Consider the following 21490-nt stretch of genomic DNA (forward strand, 5'->3'; position numbering starts at 1 on the left):
TACCCGAGAGAACTTCCGGGCCAAGCAGCCGCTCCAGCCGGAAGAAGCTCGGCGAGGGTCTGGTGAGTGAGGGTTAGTTCGCGGTCGTTGTCGAGGGCTGGGGTGGGGCGGGGGTGGGTTACTAGCGGTGCCGAGGCGTGGATTTGAGCCGGTGGGTTGGGGTACGAGGTGAAGGACGGTGGGGTATCCGCTGCCCTTTTGCAAGCCTGGCCTGGGCTGCAGGAGTTCGGTCATCGTATATTTATGGAGCTCCACATACCTGCCAGGCACTCCTCTGGGCGTTTGGGACACACTGGTTTACGAGCGACTGTGGCTTTGCTCACAAGTAGTTGACAGCCTAGCGGAGGAGACCGACTATAAACAACAAACAAACACGATTATCTAAGACTGTAGTGAGTGCTTTAAAGAAAATTAAGCAGAATAAAGTGACGGAACGAAGCGAGGGAGTAAACCTTTTGAAGATCTGGTGAAGAGTATTAGAAGCAGAAGGAATAGCAAGTGCAAACGCCTTATTGTGGGAACAAACCGAGCCAGGTCAAGGAAGAAGAAAAAGGCTACTGTGCGTGGAGCAAAAAGAGGAAGATGAGAGCAGAGACTTAAACTGGCCAACCCTTGTAGGGGCTATGACCCAGGACAAGGATTTTGACTTTTATTTGGAAAGCAATGGAAAAGCACTGAAGGTTTCTGTGCCCAAGAGTGACATGCTGTGATTTATGACTTTAGGTTACTCCTGACCCTTCATCAGAAAGATGCACCTCTTCAGTTGCCCTTGGACAGTGGAATGCATGAAACCCAAACTGACAGCCAGAAAAGCATTAGAGACACCCTCCCTGTAGAGATGTGAAAAACTAAGTCCCAGAGAGGTGACGGCACCTGGCCTTTTAAGAACCCACGTCTTCCAACTCCATTTAATGCTTTCAGAATGACCATTTTAATGTCTCTACATAATAATTGTCACTTCCTAAAACTCTTCAGATGGTTCCTTTTGCTTTGATGGTGCTTCTCTAAATTTAGGGGCATCAGTATCACCTGGGAGCATGTTAAAAATGCCTATTCCCAAAAAAAACTAGAACACTTTAAGTATAAAATAGGTGTTTTCCTCTGATTTTCTGTTGTAATGGAAATGCATAGAATTGGGGGTTTAAGAATAGAACCTTGGTAAGCCACTTAACTGTCTTATCCTTAAAATACTGCTGATAATAATTATAATAAAAAGTGTTCAAACTTTTTGGTCTTAGGATCCCTTGACACTTTTAAAACTTATTGAGAACGTCAAAGAGTTTTTGTTTGTGTGCTTATATCTATCAATATGCCATTTTTCCCCCTCACCCCTTCCCTCGCCCAGAGTTCCCTCATACCCACCCTCACCCAGCACTCCCTGACACCCTCCCTCACCCAGAGTTCCTCAGTATGCCATTTTATATATCAAAACAGCTTTTCAAAAAGCTGTTAATTTATTTAAAATGATATGTTCATTACATGTTAACATAAATAGCATTTGTATGAAGAATATTTTCCAAAAAAAAATTATTGAAAAGAATGGCATTGTTTTACATTGTTACAAGCTTTTTTTAAATATCTGGCTTAATAGAAGACAACTAGATTCTCATATCTCTTCTGCATTCACTCTCTTGTGATAGCATTCATTATGTAGCCTCTGGAAAACTGCACCATATTGTGTGAGAATGAGAGTGAAAAGAGCAAATAATTTTCTAGTATTAATACGAAAATCATTTTGAAAAAGTCTCAGGGACCCCCAGAGGCCCCTGCACCACACTTTGAGAATCGCTGAATTACAGTAAGGTTATGAAAATCAAAAGATACATGGGCTTGATTTGTAAGTCATTAAAACTACATGCACAGCAAAGATGCAGATGCCCAAGAAATCTGCATCTTTATTTTATTTTATACATTTATTTTATTTATTTATTTTTGGCTGTGTTGGGTCTTCGTTGCTGCGCGCGGGCTTTCTCTAGTTGCAGTGAGCGGGGCTACTCTTCGTTGCGGTGCGCGGACTTATTGCGGTGGCTTCTCTTGTTGTGGAGCACGGGCTCTAGGCGCGCGGGCGCCTAGTAGTTGTGGCTCGCAGGCTCTAGAGCGCAGGCTCAGTAGTTGTGGTGCACGGGCTTAGTTGCTCCGAGGCACGTGAGATCCTCCCGGACCAGGGATCGAACCGGTGTCCCCTGCACTGGCAGGCGGATTCTTAACCACTGCACCACCAGGGAAGTTCCGCATCAGGCACTCTAACGCCAGAGTCCGTGCTGCTGACCACATAGCCATGATGACACTGTAACTTTGATCTTGCAAAACTGGAAGAATTGTATTGTGTGGCTATCATTCAAACTATGTATATACTGGACAGGTAGACCTGAAGGTGAGAGTGAGGAGTTCTTTTTTAGTTACACTGAGTTTGAGATACTGGGAGGGTGGGGGCAGGGGGAGGTTCAGACTATAGAGAAAAAAAATGGGCAAGGAGATCATAAGCCTAAGCTTGTCATATCAATGTCTTTGTGTAGCTTCATAAGCAAATGCTTATGGCAAAAATGATCAAAGTCAAGGGCATAACAAATAACCATGGTTTGAAGCACAGCTTCAGCAAATACAGAAGGTGTTCCTCAGTGTGCCAGAAAATACGCTGACGTTTGAGCCAAGTGCCCAAAGGCCAGTGATGAGGTGTGTGATGGCTCTAAGATACTGTCGGGAGCATAAGGGCTATTCAGAAGCTTTTTGGAAAATGGCCCTCAAAATGATGATTTCTGCTTGCGTATTACTAACCTTTTTATGTTATCTGTAGCAGTGGTCAAGTGTAAGCACAACAGCTTTACGTTTGTTCTCTGAAAGGATAGAGGAGTGCTAACAGTCTGCTCTTCATTTCCTTTTTCTCCCCTCTGCCAATTCAGAATGCCACTCTGACCATTTGTGTGCCTCATGTAGGGAGCTTCTCCATTTTTCAAGTGTAACAGTGCAGGCTGAGGAGAGTGGATGAGCTGTAAATACAGCCTTGAACGCAGTTAACTATGGAGAATGAACCGTTAACATCCCAGTATACTTGGAGCAAAAACCAGTACCATCTGGGCATCAGTGTTTTTCCTTCCTTTGAATTATCCCAGAACTATTTCTGCAAACAGCTGTTTCCTCAGCCAACTTAATATTGAGCCACAAGAATGGAAGTCAGCCACATTACTTCCTTATTTACTTCTGTTGAGAATTGGAAGAGAATGGAAATATTTCTTCTCTCAGAATTTGGCAGGAACAGCAGCAAGGCAATCTGTTAGGGATGATAGCTTAGGCACTTTTCTTTTCTTTCTTTTTCTTTTTTAATGATATAGCCAATATCCAGAATGATTCTGGAGGGTAAAATCATCTACATTTCTGATTATTCATGATCCTAGAAAAGCTAACATTTTACTGTACCTAGAAGATGAAAAAGGAGTTAGATTAAACTTAAATATCACACTTTTCAGTTATCCTATTCATGCTGAAGAAAGGTAATAAAACATTCTACCAAGTAACTTCATCCACAAGCATAGCGTAGCCCTTTTTAACTGTTTACAGGAAGGTGGCACTTTGGTTTTCCTTTTTGAACTCTTTCTTCTTGCCCTCCAAATGTCAGCTGCTCCATTGAGAACAGCAGGCATGATATTATGCAAAGCCCCAAACTTTTAAGTGAGTTGCATTTCTAAAATTCATGAAGTCCTCCTTTCTCTTTTGTGTTCACAGCACAATTACACTTCTCTTCAGTACTTCTCTTGTATATAGTTAGCTGTTTCTGCCCCTGCCTTCCAGGTTTTGCTGAACTCAATCTTTTTTCTCCCACCTGACCGTTTCTCCATTTCCTTCATTGTTTGCACAGTCAGTCTTCATTTTTGTGGTTTTAATTTTGAATAAAAGTAGATAAAGATGTTTATTTCTTTTTTAAAAAACATCTTTATTGGAGTATAATTGCTTTACAATAGTGTGTTAGTTTCTGCTGTATAACAAAATGACTCAACTATACATATACATATATCCCCATATCTCCAAGATGTTTATTTCTTTAAAAAAAAAAAAAAAAAAAAAAAAAGTCATATTGAAGCCAGGAAGTAGAATTCTGTCAGGAGCCGGAGCAGCACGTGTGAGTCCCTCTTTCTCTTCCCCTCTGCAGCTCTTCCCACCACCAGCAGCCCCCATCTCCTGTCTCCTCTCTCTTTCCCTTCTCCACCACTGTTGTCCTTTCTCTAACCTGATTGCCTCAGCTCCCTATAAGGCTTCTCTTCCTCAGATGGCCCTAACCCACGGTGTCTCAATCCAAATTCCAATAACAAGATTCTTCTTAGCCAGTGGGTTGACTTCCTCCTGGGCCCAAGAAGGCAGGGCTCCAAAAAGGGAAACACGGGCTAGGTAGATCACAACAAAAACTCTCTACCACAAGCTCAGGACACATTAAAAACAATGTAATATAATGGTTGGGCTCCAAGGTCAGTTTACAATTCCTGTTTGATCCATATCATTGTAAAATTTTTTTTTGCAATGAGAAAAAGAGGAGTGTGAAATTTAAAGACTGAAATTACCTAGTGGTGGTTCCCCTCCCCGCTCCATGTTTTTTAAATGGTTGCATGGTATTCCAAGTAAAAGTGTTTTATTTATCTTAAATAATGGCTTTGCTGTAAGGTGTAGATTTTAGCACCTGAAAGGACCATCAACAATAATAATATCTAGAGCTTATTCAGTGATTACTATTACCAGACTCTGTGTTTTTTATATACTGTCTCATTCAGACCTTGCAATAGTCCTATGAAAATAGATGCTATTATTTTCCCTGTTTTAAAGTTGAGGGGACTGAGGCACAGAGAGATTAAATCATTAACAGAAATCGTAAGGCTGGTTAGAGTCAGAGCCAGGATTCAAGCCCAGGAAACCTGGTTCCAGAGTCTGTACTCTGAACTTCTCTGCTACCCTGCCTTTATCAGAGGCCTGCAAGTATGATGTTCCAGGGTAAACAATCCAGAATGTAATCTGAGTAATAGTTCTGTCGTATTGGAAGTGTTCAGACAGTCTGGAGCAGGGCTGTTGTAGAGGAAATGAGGAAGTATATTAGTGCTTGCTAGTCCATGGACCCTCTGCCTCAGAATCACCCGGGGAGCTGGTTAAAAACCATGAATTCCAAGGTCCAAACCCAGAGGTTCTTATTCACAAGGTCAGTAGGTCTGGGGTGGAACCCAGTAATCTATATTTTTAACAAGTTCTCTAGGTGATTGTGATATTCAGCCTGGTTTGGAAACTCTGGACTTGGTAATCTTTTATTCCCACCATTATCTCCTAGGACAAGATGGTAAATGAAGACTTTGAGGGTTAGTGGTTGGTTCAAGGACTGCATTTAGGCATTATGCCTTTAGGATCTTTCGAGATTACAACATTGGCTCTTTTTGTCTCAGAGAATATAACAAGTGCTAGTAAATGCATGTGGGCCTGAATAATTATGATCCCTGTCGTATAACATCCTTCAATTTACAAAGATCCGTAACATACTTGATCATATTCAGACTATTCTCTATCAGTGAGTATTTACTGAACATGTGCTAGTTACGAAACATAGCATTAAAAAAATACAGTCCCTGTGCTTAAAGGGCTCATAGGTGAGATGGTGTAGACTGTCTGGCAGTACAGAGCAGCGTGTACCTGAGCCAGGTGAGTAGTGTAGTGGCGAGGGCTACAGGGGTCAGGGAATAGCCATCCTGCATCCAGGTATACTCTGGATCCACGTGGGAGGAAGAGCCAGGCCTTGAGGGGAGGCTCAGGGAAGCTGCATGAAGAAGGGATTCCATACAGCAGTAACACTGCCAGGACACTGTTGCCCCACAGCCCTGTCACGTGGAGGCTGTTCATTCCCCTGAAGCTCCTGCATCTCAGAGCAGGGAGAGTGAGTCCATTTCTTCTATTTCCAATGTCTTCTACCTTAGCTGCCTTGATCCTGGGGGGACATCAGCACCCCCATACGTGATCTGCCCCACTTTTTGAGCCTCTCAGTTCTTTGACTGCTTCACCTTGGACAGTTATCTCTTTCACGCACTTCAACCTGCCACTCCAGTTTCCAAAGTCTACCTCCAGTTTTGCTGTTGGTCGAAACTGCTCCCCTCCAGAATCAGGAATCAGACCCGTTACTCTCTGGCCACAACTTGTAGCTCTTTTTCCTGAACACCTTCTAACCAGTGACCCCTCTGCTTTTCCCCTGCCCCCTGTCCCTTTACCTAGATGGCTCTCTTGCATTCTCGATTCCCATTTATCCTCAGGTCCTATTGCACACCTTAGTTTCTCAGGGAGGCTTTCTGCGACATGGTTAGCTGTCCATGTTGGGTGCTCCTGTAGCATCCTGTACTTTCCCTTGGGTAGCATTTAGTGTATTTTGTATGTACTTAGTGTCTATGTCCTCTACCCGACTGAGCTCCATGAAGGCAGAGATAGTGTCTGTGGTAGAGTAGGTTGGCACAAAGTAGGTGCTCAGTAGACGCTGTTGAATAGATGAAAATGTATACCTCTGGTCTAAAATAGTAGGTTCTAAACGCTGTAGTAGGAAGCGGTGGGGAGGAAAGGAATGGCAGAATAAGAAATGAGGTGGTATTAGAATAAAGTGGAGTTCTGGGAGGTTTGTTTTGTTTTGTTTTTTTCAGTTTGAAAGCAGTCACTGTTTATTAACTGACCAGATTACAAAAATAATCATGGTAGATACCTTAGTTCATCCTTCAAATAAGCCTGTTGATCTGGTCTTCCCTGTTGCCAGCATCTCCACCTTCTACAAAATGGGTGGTCTTTTTCTTCATTCCACCTCGTGGAGAAGACAATTTGAAGAGCCACAGGAAGTTGTTTGCTTCTTTGAAACGTTTTCCAACAGTATAGATCTCATGAATCAGACCCTCCATGCAGATAATACCATATTCGCCGAGAGATCGAGCAATCAACACGTTATCCGTCAGGGCAATTCGCTTCTTGTTGATTTTGCCATAAACACGCTTGTAGATCAGTTCATTTACTGACTTCAGGTTTGGGTACCCCCATGCAATGTACGGTTCCACAATTCTCAGCATGTTAATTGAAGCCTTGTCGTGCTTTTAATGGCAAAGGTGCCATTGAAAATCTGACGGAGGCGAAGAACCTGCAACACCTTTCGAACCTTTGGGCTCACACCATTGATACCTCTGATCCTGATGACAAATGCCAATTTGGGTTCCGCGGGTACGTGGAAGTTGTCAGCTTTTCTTGCCATCCCAGCCATTCGAATTTCAGTTCTGTACATCTGCCGGTATTCCCTGTGATAGTGCTTAGCGTTTTCATAGATAAGCTTCCTCCTTGCCTTTCGAAGCATCTTTTGGGCAAATTTCTTCCTCAGGCACTTGATCTTAAGCTCTGCGAAATTCTTTCACTTTTTCTTAAGGGTTTCTGGCACAGCAGGAACCTCCTTTTTCTTCTCTTCTGCACTCTCCATGGTTCCAGCCGGGAAAGAGCTGTTTTGTTTTGTTTTTGTTTTCTCCACAGAGAGCAGGCCTCCAACTCAGAGCCTTCAACAGATGGCAGTATCTCTAGAAGTTAATAATATGACTTTGTTGGCATTGTGCTTATGTGTATAGTTACTTTTATCTACAGATGTGATACAGACTTTCCTTTTAACAAAATGTATGAAAGAAAAATGAGTTTTTTAAAGAAAAGCATAAATAATAATTTGGTTCATGGATATAGCAAAAAAAAAAATCATAACAGTAGAAGAGATGAATGAAATTTGGGAAATGCCAACTTGGATGAAGCCACAGATACTCCTTATGGAAGTCCTGGGGAAAACTTGGAGCACTTTTTCAGCACACTCATTTCCTGTCGCTGTTGAGAGCCACGAGTCTAGAATAAAGGACAAAAATCACATCTGCCAATTGTAGTGAAAAAGTTGGGAGCTTACATATATCAAGCCCTAGCACAGTGCCTGGCTTACTTCAGTCATTTAATAAATGTTATTTCCATTGTTTCCACCCTCTACTCCCTCCTAATAGAGACCAGGATTCTCCTGCTAACATATAGTATACTCTTAAAGAGCAAGTCACAGTGAAGAGGTTAGATCAGATCACTTCTATAATCCCCTCCTATGCCGAAGTGCTTTGTTTCCTTTAGTGTCATTTTAGTGGGGTTTTGGAAAGAAATGGAAACAAGCACATGTGTTCATCTGTTATGTATAGCAAACTCTGAAGTTCTTTGTTTTACTCTAAATAGTCCATCCTTAAATTTGAAAGAGAAAATTATTGTCATCATCCAACCATCCTTTCAAGGTCTAATGAAGATTAAATGATATTTACAACTTAATGTAATTTAGACTTTGAGTAGTTTAACGGCAACAATGATCAATTGCTTTTTATGTTGTATGATCAAGCAGCTTTCACGTGAGTGAAACAGGGGAGTAAATGTCATTTCCAAAACTAATTATTTTGGGCCCTTATAAGAAATAAAGCTAGGTGTATCATCCCATATTTTATAGAAATAGAATTTGAAATATTTCTTTAAGAGTCACTGATTTTAGGGGCTTCCCTGGTGGCACAGTGGTTAAGAATCCGCCTGCCAATGCAGGGGACACGGGTTCGAGCCCTGGTCCGGGAAGATCCCACATGCTGCAGAGCAACTAAGCCCGTGCGCCACAACTACTGAGCCTGCGCTCTGGAGCCCACGAGACACAACTACTGAGCCCACGTGACACAGCTACTGAAGCCCGTGCACTGCAATGAAGAGTAGCCCCTGCTCGCTGCAACTAGAGAAAGCCCGCGTGCAGCAACGAAGACCCAACGCAGCCAAAAATAAATAAATAAAATAAATTTGTAAAAAAAGAGTCTGATTTTAAAAGAGGAATCAAATTACCAGGAAGTTCATCATAATCACATAGATTCTTAGACTGGGATATCATTTTGCTTTTATTTATGATATTTTACTCTTCTTTTAAATGGGTCTGACAATCTTCCCTGTAGTTTACATCTGTATTTCTACCAACCAGACATTTAAGGTGTCAGTTCCTCCCTTAGCTAATTTTATAGACTTTGAGCTAGAAATCTGGTGTTTTACAAACTTAAACATACTGAATTTTGTTTCTTGATATTGAAGAAATTATTAAAGGAAAATTCTTTTGTCTAACATTCTTGACCAAGAGGGAGGTTCTATAGTCTCAGAAGTCAGTAACTATTTATGTACATGTAGTAGTGCAGTTTTCTTTCTAATGTTAAAACAAAAAAACTACTTCAAGGAGCCCTGTATTATTTATATCTTATATGTCTGTGTACTTGAATTACTCAAATTTTGAGCTCCATAGTTATGATTATAATGTACCAGTTGATTTAAATTATTGATATAACAGCAGATGGTAATGGGGCAGGTTGGAATAAAAGATCATTAAGCTAAATATTTTAACCTTCATTGGCTCCCTGTTGCATGGAGTTTGTCAGAGTGAAATAGAATCACAGCAGTTCAGAAGTAGAAGAGCCCTTAGAGATTGTCTCATCCAGTCCCTCATTTGACACATGAGAGAACAAGCCCAGCTATTTGCCAAGGACCTACAGCTAGTTAGTAGCAAAGCTAGTACCAGAATCTAGGTCTTTCCTTTCCCAATTCAGTGCTCTTTCTACCGATTCTGTTGGGATTTTTAGATGGCGTTCTCTCTATTTCACTCCCTAATGTTGATGCCAATTATTCTAATCAGTATCACATCTATTTATTTTTAGGACATAGAGTTTCACCCCATTATGAGTCTTTCTTGGTTAAACTTTATATCTGGCTTTCTTTTAGGTTGGTCTCCACTCATCTCTTTTAATCTTGAAGACTTCAAAATATACCTGGATCTACCATTTTTTTTGAAATCTCCAATACCAAGCAATCAATGACCCACCGTGCTCTTGTTATAATATAGAAGCTTTTCAATTCTTCAACTCTAATCAAGATTTTCTCCCATTTTCTCATGAAGCCACATTGTTGTCTATTCACTTTAGTGGTGAGTGTTACTGTGCCAGCTGCTTTTGCTTTGGAAGATGTAGGCTTCAACCAAATGACCCCACTGGGAGCAAATCATAGTTCTTTCAATGCATCATTTCTCCCAAGTTTTGAACTCTCAGCAGATTCCCACTCAGGTGATGATGTCATCATAGCCAGAGAGGGAACTAGTGTTTCAATCGAGTGTCTTCTCACAGTCGACCACTATGAAGGCGTCTATTGGTACAACTCAAAAGGACAGCAGCTGGATAACAGAGACAGAGGTAACTATGCCGAGTATAATTAATCAAGGTTACTCATTTCCTATTACTTCTTTCTTCTTGGTTTTAAGGCATATTCAACAAGAAATCTCTAAGATAAGGTACTACAGTAAATAGTTAAAACTTTGGAAGGCCTGGAGTATTATACCTATCAGAAAAAGCAAAATAATGGTAATTACTTAACCAGAAGAAAATAAATAGAGAATAGTTATAAATTTAAAAGATGTTCACATAATGATGGTGAGCTATTTTCTCTCCTCTTGGTGAGCTGGTTTCCTTCTTCATTCAAGGTAGACTCCATCAGGGTTGCTGCATACAGCTGTGCAGGCTACGCACTGCACAACTCCAGGGGCACCATTCACCTAGACTGTAATGTGAGTAGTACAGTGTGCTGGCCCTGTGTGAATACAGCAAGAAGGATTTGGGTTAGACTTAGAGTCATAAGTAAAAATTTTTTGCTCAGAAATGAGTTACTAAAAATGTTGGAGGAAATCCAGGATGTTTTTTAAAAATAGTTATAAAGATCTGTGCATAAAACTTTGTCCCTCAGAATCAGAAGGGCACCGAGGAGGAACTCTATAAGCCCTTTCTATTCTATACCTTAATTTACATGAAAACAGGAGAGTTTCCCTTGTATTTTTTTTTGTCTGTCAGTCTTAAAAGATCACACAAACATCATAATAATGTGACCAAGGTCTACTTTTTGACAGGTTTTTATTTGATTTTGCTGTTTATGAACCCGTAAACACATCTTAATCAGAACACTATTTCCTTTAATTAGTGTTCTGTTAGAAAGATTTTTTTTTGAAGACTACTTGTGTTAAAACACCTTAGGAAGAAATCTCCATGAAATATCAATGGCATAAAGATTAAATTCTGGGATCCTCACAAGCTACACTTTTTGGAAAAGGCCCGTTTATATTTTTTGCTAGAAAGATAGTCTAATCTCTTGGAATATAAGAATATTTGGCTATTCATATTAGAGTGGAAAACAGAAAAGGAGACAGATGGTGCTTCCTTCTAAAGTATACGCTAAACATTTTAACCTTCTACAAACTGAGTAACTGGCCACCAAGGGATTGAAGAGTTTGGATGTTAGAAAGAACAGAGCTTCTTAAGAATATAGACCTATTAAATCAGAATCTCTAGAGTGGTGCCCAGAACATGTATTTTGAACGTGATTTGGGGTTCCCTGTTTGGATCCACTGAACTAGACTCTTATCTCCTTTGGCTCTAGGGTCCTAACAAACCCATCTAAGATGTGAATTAATCAATGTGATTATTACAGACTGACTGTATAGACAAAGCTTAGGTTAGGATGAGACCAGCCAAGTGGAATGGCAGTTTTATTTTCCTATTTTGCCCTTACTTTGAAAACCACTAACATCTGTCATTGATGCTTTCAGCAGCAGCTCTGGAAATTATATTAAATTTTATGAATCTCAAGTGAGAAGTTTAAAGAGCATCTTAGTCTAGTATAAGGTTCATAAATCTTGAGCTATTATCAGCAAGTGAGCTAGAGAGTTTAGATTGTGGTTATAGTGGTTGATGAATGGAGTCTATGTAGTTCATCATACCGTGGATTCACAGGGTATCCTTTTCATAGCTCCAAGTTTATAGAACAGAAGCATATAAAATAATGACTATATTCATAACTACATGTTTTCCTCTTTTTACTTTAGTAAAAATATAACTATAGAATTTAGATAAATTTTGATGATGTTAAGAATGGGCACAATCCACAGTACTTACTAATTGATGTGCCACCCAAATAATCCCGAACCATAGAATCTCAGGGATGAAAGAGATCTGGAAGATTAGACATTGAAATGGTGCTTAACAAGCAGTCACCCAGCCTCCTCTGGGACACCACCTCTAGGCATTGGGACTCATACCTACACCGCACATTAGCCCATCTATCCCATCTTTGAATGGCTTTCATAGTTAAAGCCCAGAGTACACTGAGAACTTACCACAAAGGTGAGAATTGTGCAGGCAGAGCCAAGTTGTTGTTTTTTTCCAGGTTATTAAAGGATGTTGAATCACGGTGGGTGGTCAGTGTGCTTTGTTTTTCATACTCATGTGCTTTTGTATACGCGTTCCCTGAATGAAGATACCTTCATGTATGGAAGAGAGGCAGCATGTTTTAGGTTTAAAACAAGCCTAGACATCTTAAGGGCAACTTTTTTCTCTCTCCCAAGCTGGTCATTTAGCCTCGCTTGTGAAACATATCTTTTGGCTTGTGCTTCATTTACTCTTGCCAGAAAAACAAGATATTATCATCAACCAACCTTTTCTAACAAGACAAATTAACATGTGCAAGGCATGCCAGATTAGCCAGTTAGTAATTGAACAAATGCATTAAATTGGTAGGGTTTTTTAAAAATAGTTTTTGTCTTAAATAAATAAGTTCATTATTGAAAGTAAACAGTTTAAAAGGAAGTAAAAATTACTCATAACCCGTTATATAAATAACCATTGTTTTATATTTCCGAGGCACATCCTTCTAGTTTATGAGAAAGTCTCGGTAGAGACTGTGATACAGACACACACACACACATACATATTTCTTTTTAAGTTTAGTCATTTAGCATTATGTCGACACACCTGTCTCCCTGAAAGGCTTCTTACATCTAGCGGTGAAAAGGTAGTTATGATAATCATTCGTGTCAGGAAGATCTTGATTCCCTTTTTTAAGTTCCAGGCTGTTTAAATTCTGACTCTGAACATAAAAAGTCTGCCCTTTCTTACATCTTTTAAGGAAATAGCAGAACCTAATAGAAGAGTTGACTTAAAGTACTCTCATGAAGAGGTGGAATATTGATAAGGCAGTTGGCATATTTAGTAATAGTATTCTTTATGCTGTAATTTTTTATTTCTGTTGGGTTATCAGGTGGAAAATGGTTGGTTTCTGATAACTTCCTGAATATCACCAACGTAGCCTTTGCTGACCGTGGGCTCTATACATGTTTTATCACCTCTCCGATCCGTGCCTCCTACTCGGTCACCTTGCGTGTTATCTTCACCTCGGGAGACATGAGTGTCTACTACATGGTTGTTTGCCTGATTGCCTTTACAATCACTCTCATCTTGAATGTCACACGGCTGTGCATGATGAGCAGCCATCTTCGTAAAACTGAGAAAGCCATCAATGAATTCTTCCGAACTGAAGGGGCAGAGAAACTTCAGAAGGCCTTTGAGATCGCAAAACGCATCCCCATCATCACCTCAGCCAAGACTCTGGAGCTCGCCAAAGTCACACAGTTTAAAACCATGGAGTTTGCTCGTTATATTGAAGAACTGGCAAGAAGCGTCCCTCTGCCACCCCTTATTCTAAACTGTCGGGCCTTTGTAGAGGAGATGTTTGAGGCTGTGCGAGTGGATGACCCTGATGACGTGGGAGAAAGAATTAAAGAGAGACCTGCCTTGAATGCTCAAGATGGCATCTTTGTCATTAACCCAGAGGTGGGCCGGAGTAATTCACCAGGAGGAGATTCGGATGATGGTTCCCTGAGTGAACAAGGCCAGGAGATAGCAGTTCAGGTTTCTGTCCACCTTCAGTCAGAGACCAAAAGTATTGACACAGATTCTCAAGACAGCAGTCATTTCAGCCAGCCTGATGATACAGGATCTGCTGACTTGAACTCTAACTACAAAGATGGGGCATATGAAAGCTGCCAGCTGTGAGCTACCCCAGTACCCACAAAAATGGCTCTCAGAAAAGGAACCTGTTTCATGCAGGAAATCACATTTTTACCAAAAGATAAGTAGGACTTTCCCCTTGCTAACATTAAGCACATCAGAACATGAATTATTACCAGAATCTTTCTAAAAATTCAGTGTTTTCCCTATCTGATCTTTCTCAATCATTTACCGTGAGCTTGATTAAATGACACATGTTGAGATTTAAAGGGGCCCGAGACATCAGCGTGATGGGGAAAGTACCACACCCAGAATCACATGGCTTCTCTTCTGGTCATGGTTCTTCCATTGTTAGGGCTGACACTTATCTTTAGGCCTCAGTTTTCCCACTAACAAGATGAGGGATTTGCACTGTATGATTCCTAAAGTCATTTCTGGCCCTCTAACTTCTTACCTACCACCTTTAAACCAAAAGAATCTTCATCCCATTTCTGAATAAACCCTTCCCTAGACTTTGAGTCCCTTTTTATGGAAAGGACCAAGCTGAAACTTCTTTCTGTGATTTGGATTCCCACACCAATGCTAGGCATAGAGGTGTGGGTGTTTTTCAGATGTCTTGCTGGTGGAGCATACAGTTGTATATGCTAGGTTGAATGTCTCCAGTGTAGCCCATGTCTGTATTATACAGATATCAGGGAGCTAACTGCTCATTAGTAAGCTACTTTCCATGAGTAAATTGGAACTTGTGGGGGTGTATCATGTCCTTTTAACTTACTGAGGCATCATTTAGCTCGTTGAGCAGGCAGTGATTTCCCAACTGCTCTCCAAAAGTGAACAGTTCGTTCCTAAAGAATAATGTCTTCATTGTTTTTAGAATAAGAAACAATGTCAAATCATCTGTGTCTGGTAAATTAATGGATTTTGACGTTTCTGTTCATAGAATTTCTCAGGCTTTCCCTTTTTAAAAGTACTGGACTCTATGAGATGGTTCTGTGTTTGGGATCCCGTTCCAGGAGAAAACCCACAGCTGAATTCCTCTTTAGACCTCTGTCAACACTCTTGCCTTCCGTGGTCTTAAATACGGTGCTAAAGGTTGCATGCCTCCTTATCTTGTTCGTCTTGTTTATATTTTATTGTTGAGGTTTTTATTTTTGTGTACTTCAGGTGTAGAATTTTGAGCTAGGGCTGCTTTTGTGGCCTTTCCAAGAAGCACTAACCTGAAATAAGATTAGATAATGGTGTGTGGTGTGTGTTACTATATTAAATATATAGATACTAATACAGATGGATATATATACACACACATACAGGTGATCTAGACATAAAGAGGGAGAAAAATTATGAGGGATGCCACCTGATTCAACTGTGTATAATAAACACTTAGGACAGTATTTCTTGCCTGGCTGAGATCTGATATAATGGAATTGTACATACTCTTCAGAATAATTTCTTCAGCTACAGTAAGCTTGGCATCATATAATTTTAAGAACTTGGCAGTGGAACTCCATGTGCTTCACGTTTCTTCATTTGGCTTCTGATTACTGAAGCATTACTTGAACAGAGGTTCCTGAGGGAAATGTTCGGGGGAGGTTTTTATCAGGATTTTAATTCAAGGTTTCAAATGGAGGAAGGCAGGAAATTCAAAGTGTGACCAGATAGAACTCCTTTCTCCTTTGTGAAGGCTTATCAGAAGTAATACATCTGCTCTGGATAGCATGAATGAATCGATGTGCAGTTTTATCGGATGGTATTACAGATAATGATAATGCTGCCTTTTCTGTCTCTCAGGCTGTTTCCATGGAAACCTCCAGAGCCAAACAAAAGCTACCCGTCATTTAGCCGAAGCTTGTCTTGGCTCATAGACCTGTATTTCTTTAAAGAACACTGTTTTCATACATTTGGGTATGAGAGCAAGGGCTCTTGAACATGCCCTAGATTATAGAACACTTTTTCCCTTCCCAGAATGTTTCTCTTGAAAATGTAAAAAATTTTAAAATCCCTTGTCTGAGGTCTGTTCCCTGAATGCCCCTCAGATCTTTAGATAGCACCTTGCAACCTGTCCCAATATAGCAGGTTTGGGGTCATTTTTAGAATGTAGCTTGTCACATTAAAGAGAATGGATTTACCCCACATGTTCTCATAACAGACATGGGCGTTTGGGACCTTAATGTAGACATATTTAATGATCAAAGTCCTGAGAAACAGGGCGTTGGAAAAATACAAGAAATATTGGGAAAAAAATAAGTTTGCACAATACTATATAACAATTAAGTATAGGCTACTCCAGTGTATCCTAGATAAATCACTTTAGAAATGTAATGGTGACTTAATTTGGTGGCCAAAGTAACTGGATTACTTTGAGTATTCCAGGTTAAGGTGCCACTGATAAGGAATTAAAGTAGGTCAGAATTTAAGTGGAGCTGATATTACTTTCTAAATCTAGTTGTTCAGAGGAAGAAAACCACACTCACTAACATTTTCTGTAGCTAATCAAATACTCTTCGTATATAATTAATACTCATGTTATCTTTTTGTAAAATCCTTAACCTTTTGAACTTAGACTCCAGTCTAACAGTCTTTTGACAATAGTGGTAGTGTAATTATCCTTCTGTCTTGCTAGATTTTATGGTTAGTAAAAATGCCTTTACTCAACAAACTATATTTGAAATAGTTATCATCTTATTTACAAATTTTGTCTTGTATTGTGATTTAATGAACCTTACTGTCCTTATGAAATGAAATGGTGGCTTTGTGAAATAAATTTACCAAAAATAGACATGTGAACATTTTTAGAGATTCCTTACCAGCTGAAATCAGACAGACAGGCATCTTTTGAGCTGATAACGCAACTAGTTTATAGGCAGTTTGATAAGCCTGTCCTCAAAGTCACATCTGTTCTGATAGTTTAGTTCTTGAGTCTGGCCCAGTGAGCGTTTATATTTCCTACCAACTACCTTGATATAAATATCTTGGGAGTCGCTGACCTGGAATGGTTGTGAGAAGGCTCCCGGCTCCTTCACCTCACTTACCACGTATTTTAAAGTCGAAATACCCAGCTTCCCTTTTGTCCTCCAGCCACAGTGAACCCCTTGGCACAGTCCTCTCCACGCCCTGCATGTAGTTACACCCTAAATCAGACTTTGTATTCTGTGTCACAGAGCAGCATGGGAGCGTGAATGCTCGTTTTCCAGGGCCCGGCCAGTCATGGGTGCTAGCCTTGCCTCCGCGCACCAGCTACGGTAGCACAAGTATATCAGATTTCCTGAATCACCATTAAGAGAACACAGTCTTTTGTCACCTAGGCCAGCAATGTTAAAAGTGCTAAGCCTTATGCATAAAATCCTAGGTTCTCAACACATTTCATAAAAGTAAATGAGTTGTTTAATATGGTTCAGATGATGTTTAAATGGTTACCATGTTAATGAATACTTACGTTATAATTTTGTCCTTTTTTTAAAAAAAGTTGTACTTGAATGTAATGTATTAAATATTCAATGGAGTATATTTCATTTGTCTAAAGTCTTCTATAGAGATACATTCATTTTTATGTGTCATGGAATTTGATGTTAATGATTTTAAACAGGAGTAAATTTGAAGTCTATTTGGTTTCTACTATGGCTACCCATTTGATTTTACAAATATTTACTAAGCATCTATATGTTTTTGGTGCTATAAGCCATACTGAGATGGGTGTCCTGCCCACAGTTTACCGTGAGAATGTAGTTACCAGACCATCCTCACTAGGCCTAAATACAACAGTTTCCCACTTCTGAGGTAAAGTATTCCTAGGAAAGGGAGAGCTTGAGCAAAGCCTAGAGATAGGAAGATTTAGCACATGTTTTAGGGAATCTGTGATTAGTTTGTAAAGTTTGTGATGAGGTGTGGCATTGGGAGGAATAGCAGTGGTAGAAGCAAATGTCTGCAGTCCCATGGGTGTGAAAGCAGGCATGGAAAAGCACAGGCTCTCAGGAGACAGGCAAAGAGAACAAGTAGAGGTGCAACTCATTACTTAATTGCCACAGGCTCCTTAGAATGAACACCAACCCCTGTCTCCCTGTGGCAGAAGAGCACTGGACTTGGAATCCTGACTCCACCAACTAGCCATGTAACATTGGAACTCAGCCTCTCTGGACTTAAGTAAAGTGGAGTTGATAACACCTACCTCACAAAATGTGAGGATTAAATATAGTGACATGTAAGCAAACACTGTGCAAGCTGTAACGTGCAATAGCATGAGGGGCTGGTAATCACGTAGCCATGGTGTTATCTTTGTTAGCAGCCATGTCCAGCTGATGACTGGTTGCATTTGGACTCAACTAAAACTTCCTCCAGATCTCTCCCAGTTACAACTGCATTTGGCTGCATGCCCTGGAAACCCGATTGTGGTGGCCTACCCAAATAAGAGGTTTATTTTTCTCAAATAACAAGTCCAGAGAAAGTCAGTCTGAGGCTGATGCAGGGGCCCAAGATTGGCATCAGGGGCTCCATTCAAGTCTTTTTCATCAAAGGACTTCTAGATTCCTTTCCACCCTTAGCATGTGGACTTCATCTGCATAGTTGCAAGATGTCTTAGATTCGGTTCCCCCAGGAGTCCCTGAGACAAGAAATCATGTGCAAGCAGTTTATTTGGAAGGTGAACCCAGGTGGGTAGGAGAGTAGGGAAGTGAGATGGAAAAGAAAGCCAATACAGGGTGCATTAAGGAGTGGGTTATTGCTGTGGGCAGCTGGGGCTCAGTCCCTCTGGGGACCTCAGGGCACTCTGTCTGCCCTCAGTGTCTATAGCTCATGCCTCAAAGTTGTCCCACCCGAAGGCCAAGGAGCACAGATGTTTATGCACCAACTTCCATCTGTCATGGAGGGCTGCTTCCAGGGTCACTAACTCTCTGGCACTTCTGACTGCCACATACATACACACAGGTTAAGCATGATCCTGTAGCCAGCAGAAGCCCTCTGCTAGAGTCACAGGAGCTTTCAGTAGGAAGCCTGTGATGAATATAGCAATGGTGAGTGTCAAGGGATTATGGGCAGAGCACTGACGGCACCTGCTACACAGGACAGCTGCTTCCCCTTCAGCATCATGTCTACATTCCAGGCAGGGAGACAGGTAGACAGTCAAAGGGCAAAAGACATAGCAGCTGAGTCTGTACCTTTTTATCAAGAAAGCGATAGCTTTCCAGAAGCCTCACCTGACTTCCACTATACAGCTGCCAGAACTAGGTTACATGACTACCTGCAGTAACTGTAAGAAAGCTTGGGAAGATGAAATTGTATATTTTTTCACTGGACACATTGCACCCAAGTGTTTTATTATTAAGAAAGTGAAGAATGGAAGTTGTAGGCAACTGGTAATGTGCAACAAGGTCAACTTCACTTGAATTACAGGAGCAAAATGTGGTTGTGTGGTGGATATAGTTGCAAACCATGTTCCTTGAAGATACTCACAAGTGTGGACGAAGAATGTTGTGTACCATATCAGTAAACAAAGGATGTTGCAGCCATCAAGCCATCAGCCATTACAGCCACCCTGACTGTTCACCCTGAGGGGATCCAGGATGGAGAAAAACAGGATACCGGCCTAGATAGTTAAGGTGCGCATCAAAGGAATGGTTTCGATGAGCCCAGGCTCTTACATCTTCCCATACATAGAGAAGTATTAAGTTCATTAACTTGAGATGTCTGGTTTTTCTTTCATTAACAGTAATCTTTTGCTGTTCTGACTACCTGTTTTTTGTTGCAAAAATTCATGTATATCCTGGCTACTCCCTTACCTCTTCAGAACAGTCCCTCAGAACTATCTGAAAGGCTGCCTCCCAGGCTTAAGTCCTCAGTATGTCCACCGAATAAAACATAATTCTCAACTTTTAGGTTGTGCATTTTTTTCAGTCCACACATGCATGAACAAAGCAAGAATCAGAAGCATTAAACCTTAGGTTAAATCTTCAAGCCATCACTTATATAGTCTCCAATACACGAGGCTCAAACAGCAGACAGACAAGTTATGGGATTCTGCTGGGGCAGAATTGGCTTATCTTAACCTATTTATTCATTATCAGATATGTACTGGCCACCTGCTATGAGCAAGCAATAACAAAGTTCCTAGGGGACAACAAGGTTGGCCTATTGGAGAAAGAGAAGAAATAAGCCTGTGTGGCTGTGAGGGGAGAATGTCAGAGAAGCAGGCAGGGGCCGGGAATAAGGTTAAAAGATTTCAAAGCTCTTTTTGGCTGCCCCCAGAAGTGTGTTTCTTAGAAGAAATGCTAGCAGTGCCTAATTTGGAAGAGGAGATTTACCAATTTAGGGAGGGAAGTTTGATCATTCAGTAGTACTATTCGTTTTGTCCTGAAATCATCTGCAGCTAAAAAAACAAAACAAAACTCGACTGTCCTAATTTTCTTTAAGGAATCAAACTCCTTCAGAGCCCCTTAAATTCCAGTCATGTCCTTGAGTTTTCATGTTTTCACTGGAACCTATTGATTAGGAAATATATATGTAAATATACATATGTTGCTCCATCTGCCTGGATGATCGTGGCTGCTGCCAGCGTGCTGCTTCTTCCTGACAGTTGGAAACACTCTGCTTTGCCTCCGGCTTAGCTGTGTGAGAAGGAGGACTCAAGTGTCCTAAGTGATGATAAATCAGCCTTCAGGGGGGCCTCCTCACCATAGAAGAGCCACCCCCTGGGAAAGAGTTTGTCCCTAAGCAGAAGGGAAGTTTATCAGGAGGAACTCCCTCTGAGGGGTAGTTTTGCCATGTGAATTTCATTGCTCTTTCAGAAACTACAGGCAGTTGGACCTTGCCTGAGTCTACTCTGCTCAAGTCCCTTGACCCTTTGAACACCTAAGGCTATGCCTATTCAATTTTTCAACAGATGTTTGTTGCACATAAACGAGGGACACTATCCTGAGCAAAATCAGAGGTGGTCCCTGCTCTTTGGGAACTGACAGCCTATGGGAAGACAGATCCTATTCAAAAAGTCACATGTAGGGTAGATAATTAAAAACTGAGAAGTGTGCTAGAAAATGATTCTCTGAGAGCTTGGAACAAAGGAATCCGATCTCATCAGAGGTCAGAGAAGAATCCCCTGAAGAAGTGACACTAGCAACAGCAGGCATTGCTTGAGGGCTTATTATGTTTCTGTCCTGAGCCAGGGACAGAAACATAATTGAATGCTGCTTAGAAGGAATTTATAGACCTGTTGAAAAAGTAAGATGTTCCTACAAATAAACCATCTGAAAGAGACAGTGTGGCATCAAGTGCTAAATGGATTAGCACTAGATAATAAAAGCTTAAGGAGTTAAAGATGAAAAGTGAGTGGTAGCAGAGGGTGGACAATACCTTGTGGATTGGGTGAGATTTGAGCCAGACCAGGAGGATGAATAAGCCTTGGACAGGGAAGGAAAGGTGTTAATCTGGTCATGGAACTCAGAAATCTTCAATGGTGTCCTGCTGTCTTAGCAGTAAAAAAAAAAAAATAAATCCAATTTCTTGACCCTCCATGATCTGCTCCCAGCCTATCTTCCCAAGTTTACCTTTTAAAGACCCCTCCACTCTCTTGGAAATACACTAACATTCTACCTTTTATATTATAGTTACTCCTTCCTTAC

At 40.8% G+C, this 21490-nt stretch overlaps 1 protein-coding gene and 1 pseudogene across 1 annotated transcript; one reads left to right on the top strand and one right to left on the bottom strand.

Annotated features, from left to right (window-relative positions):
• Positions 1 to 7: 7 nt before the first annotated feature.
• On the top strand, positions 8 to 19744 carry MFAP3 (microfibril associated protein 3). Its single transcript, XM_059917563.1, has 3 exons — positions 8 to 62; positions 9784 to 10247; positions 13138 to 19744. Exons 2-3 carry the CDS (start codon positions 9953 to 9955, stop codon positions 13929 to 13931), a joined length of 1089 nt encoding a protein of 362 aa, XP_059773546.1. The 5' UTR covers positions 8 to 62; positions 9784 to 9952; the 3' UTR covers positions 13932 to 19744.
• On the bottom strand, positions 6708 to 7459 carry LOC132363874 (large ribosomal subunit protein uL30-like; annotated as a pseudogene).
• Positions 19745 to 21490: the final 1746 nt, after the last annotated feature.

The sequence above is a fragment of the Balaenoptera ricei genome, chromosome 3 (genome assembly GCF_028023285.1).
Source record: "Balaenoptera ricei isolate mBalRic1 chromosome 3, mBalRic1.hap2, whole genome shotgun sequence".
NCBI classification, from domain to species: domain Eukaryota; kingdom Metazoa; phylum Chordata; class Mammalia; order Artiodactyla; family Balaenopteridae; genus Balaenoptera; species Balaenoptera ricei.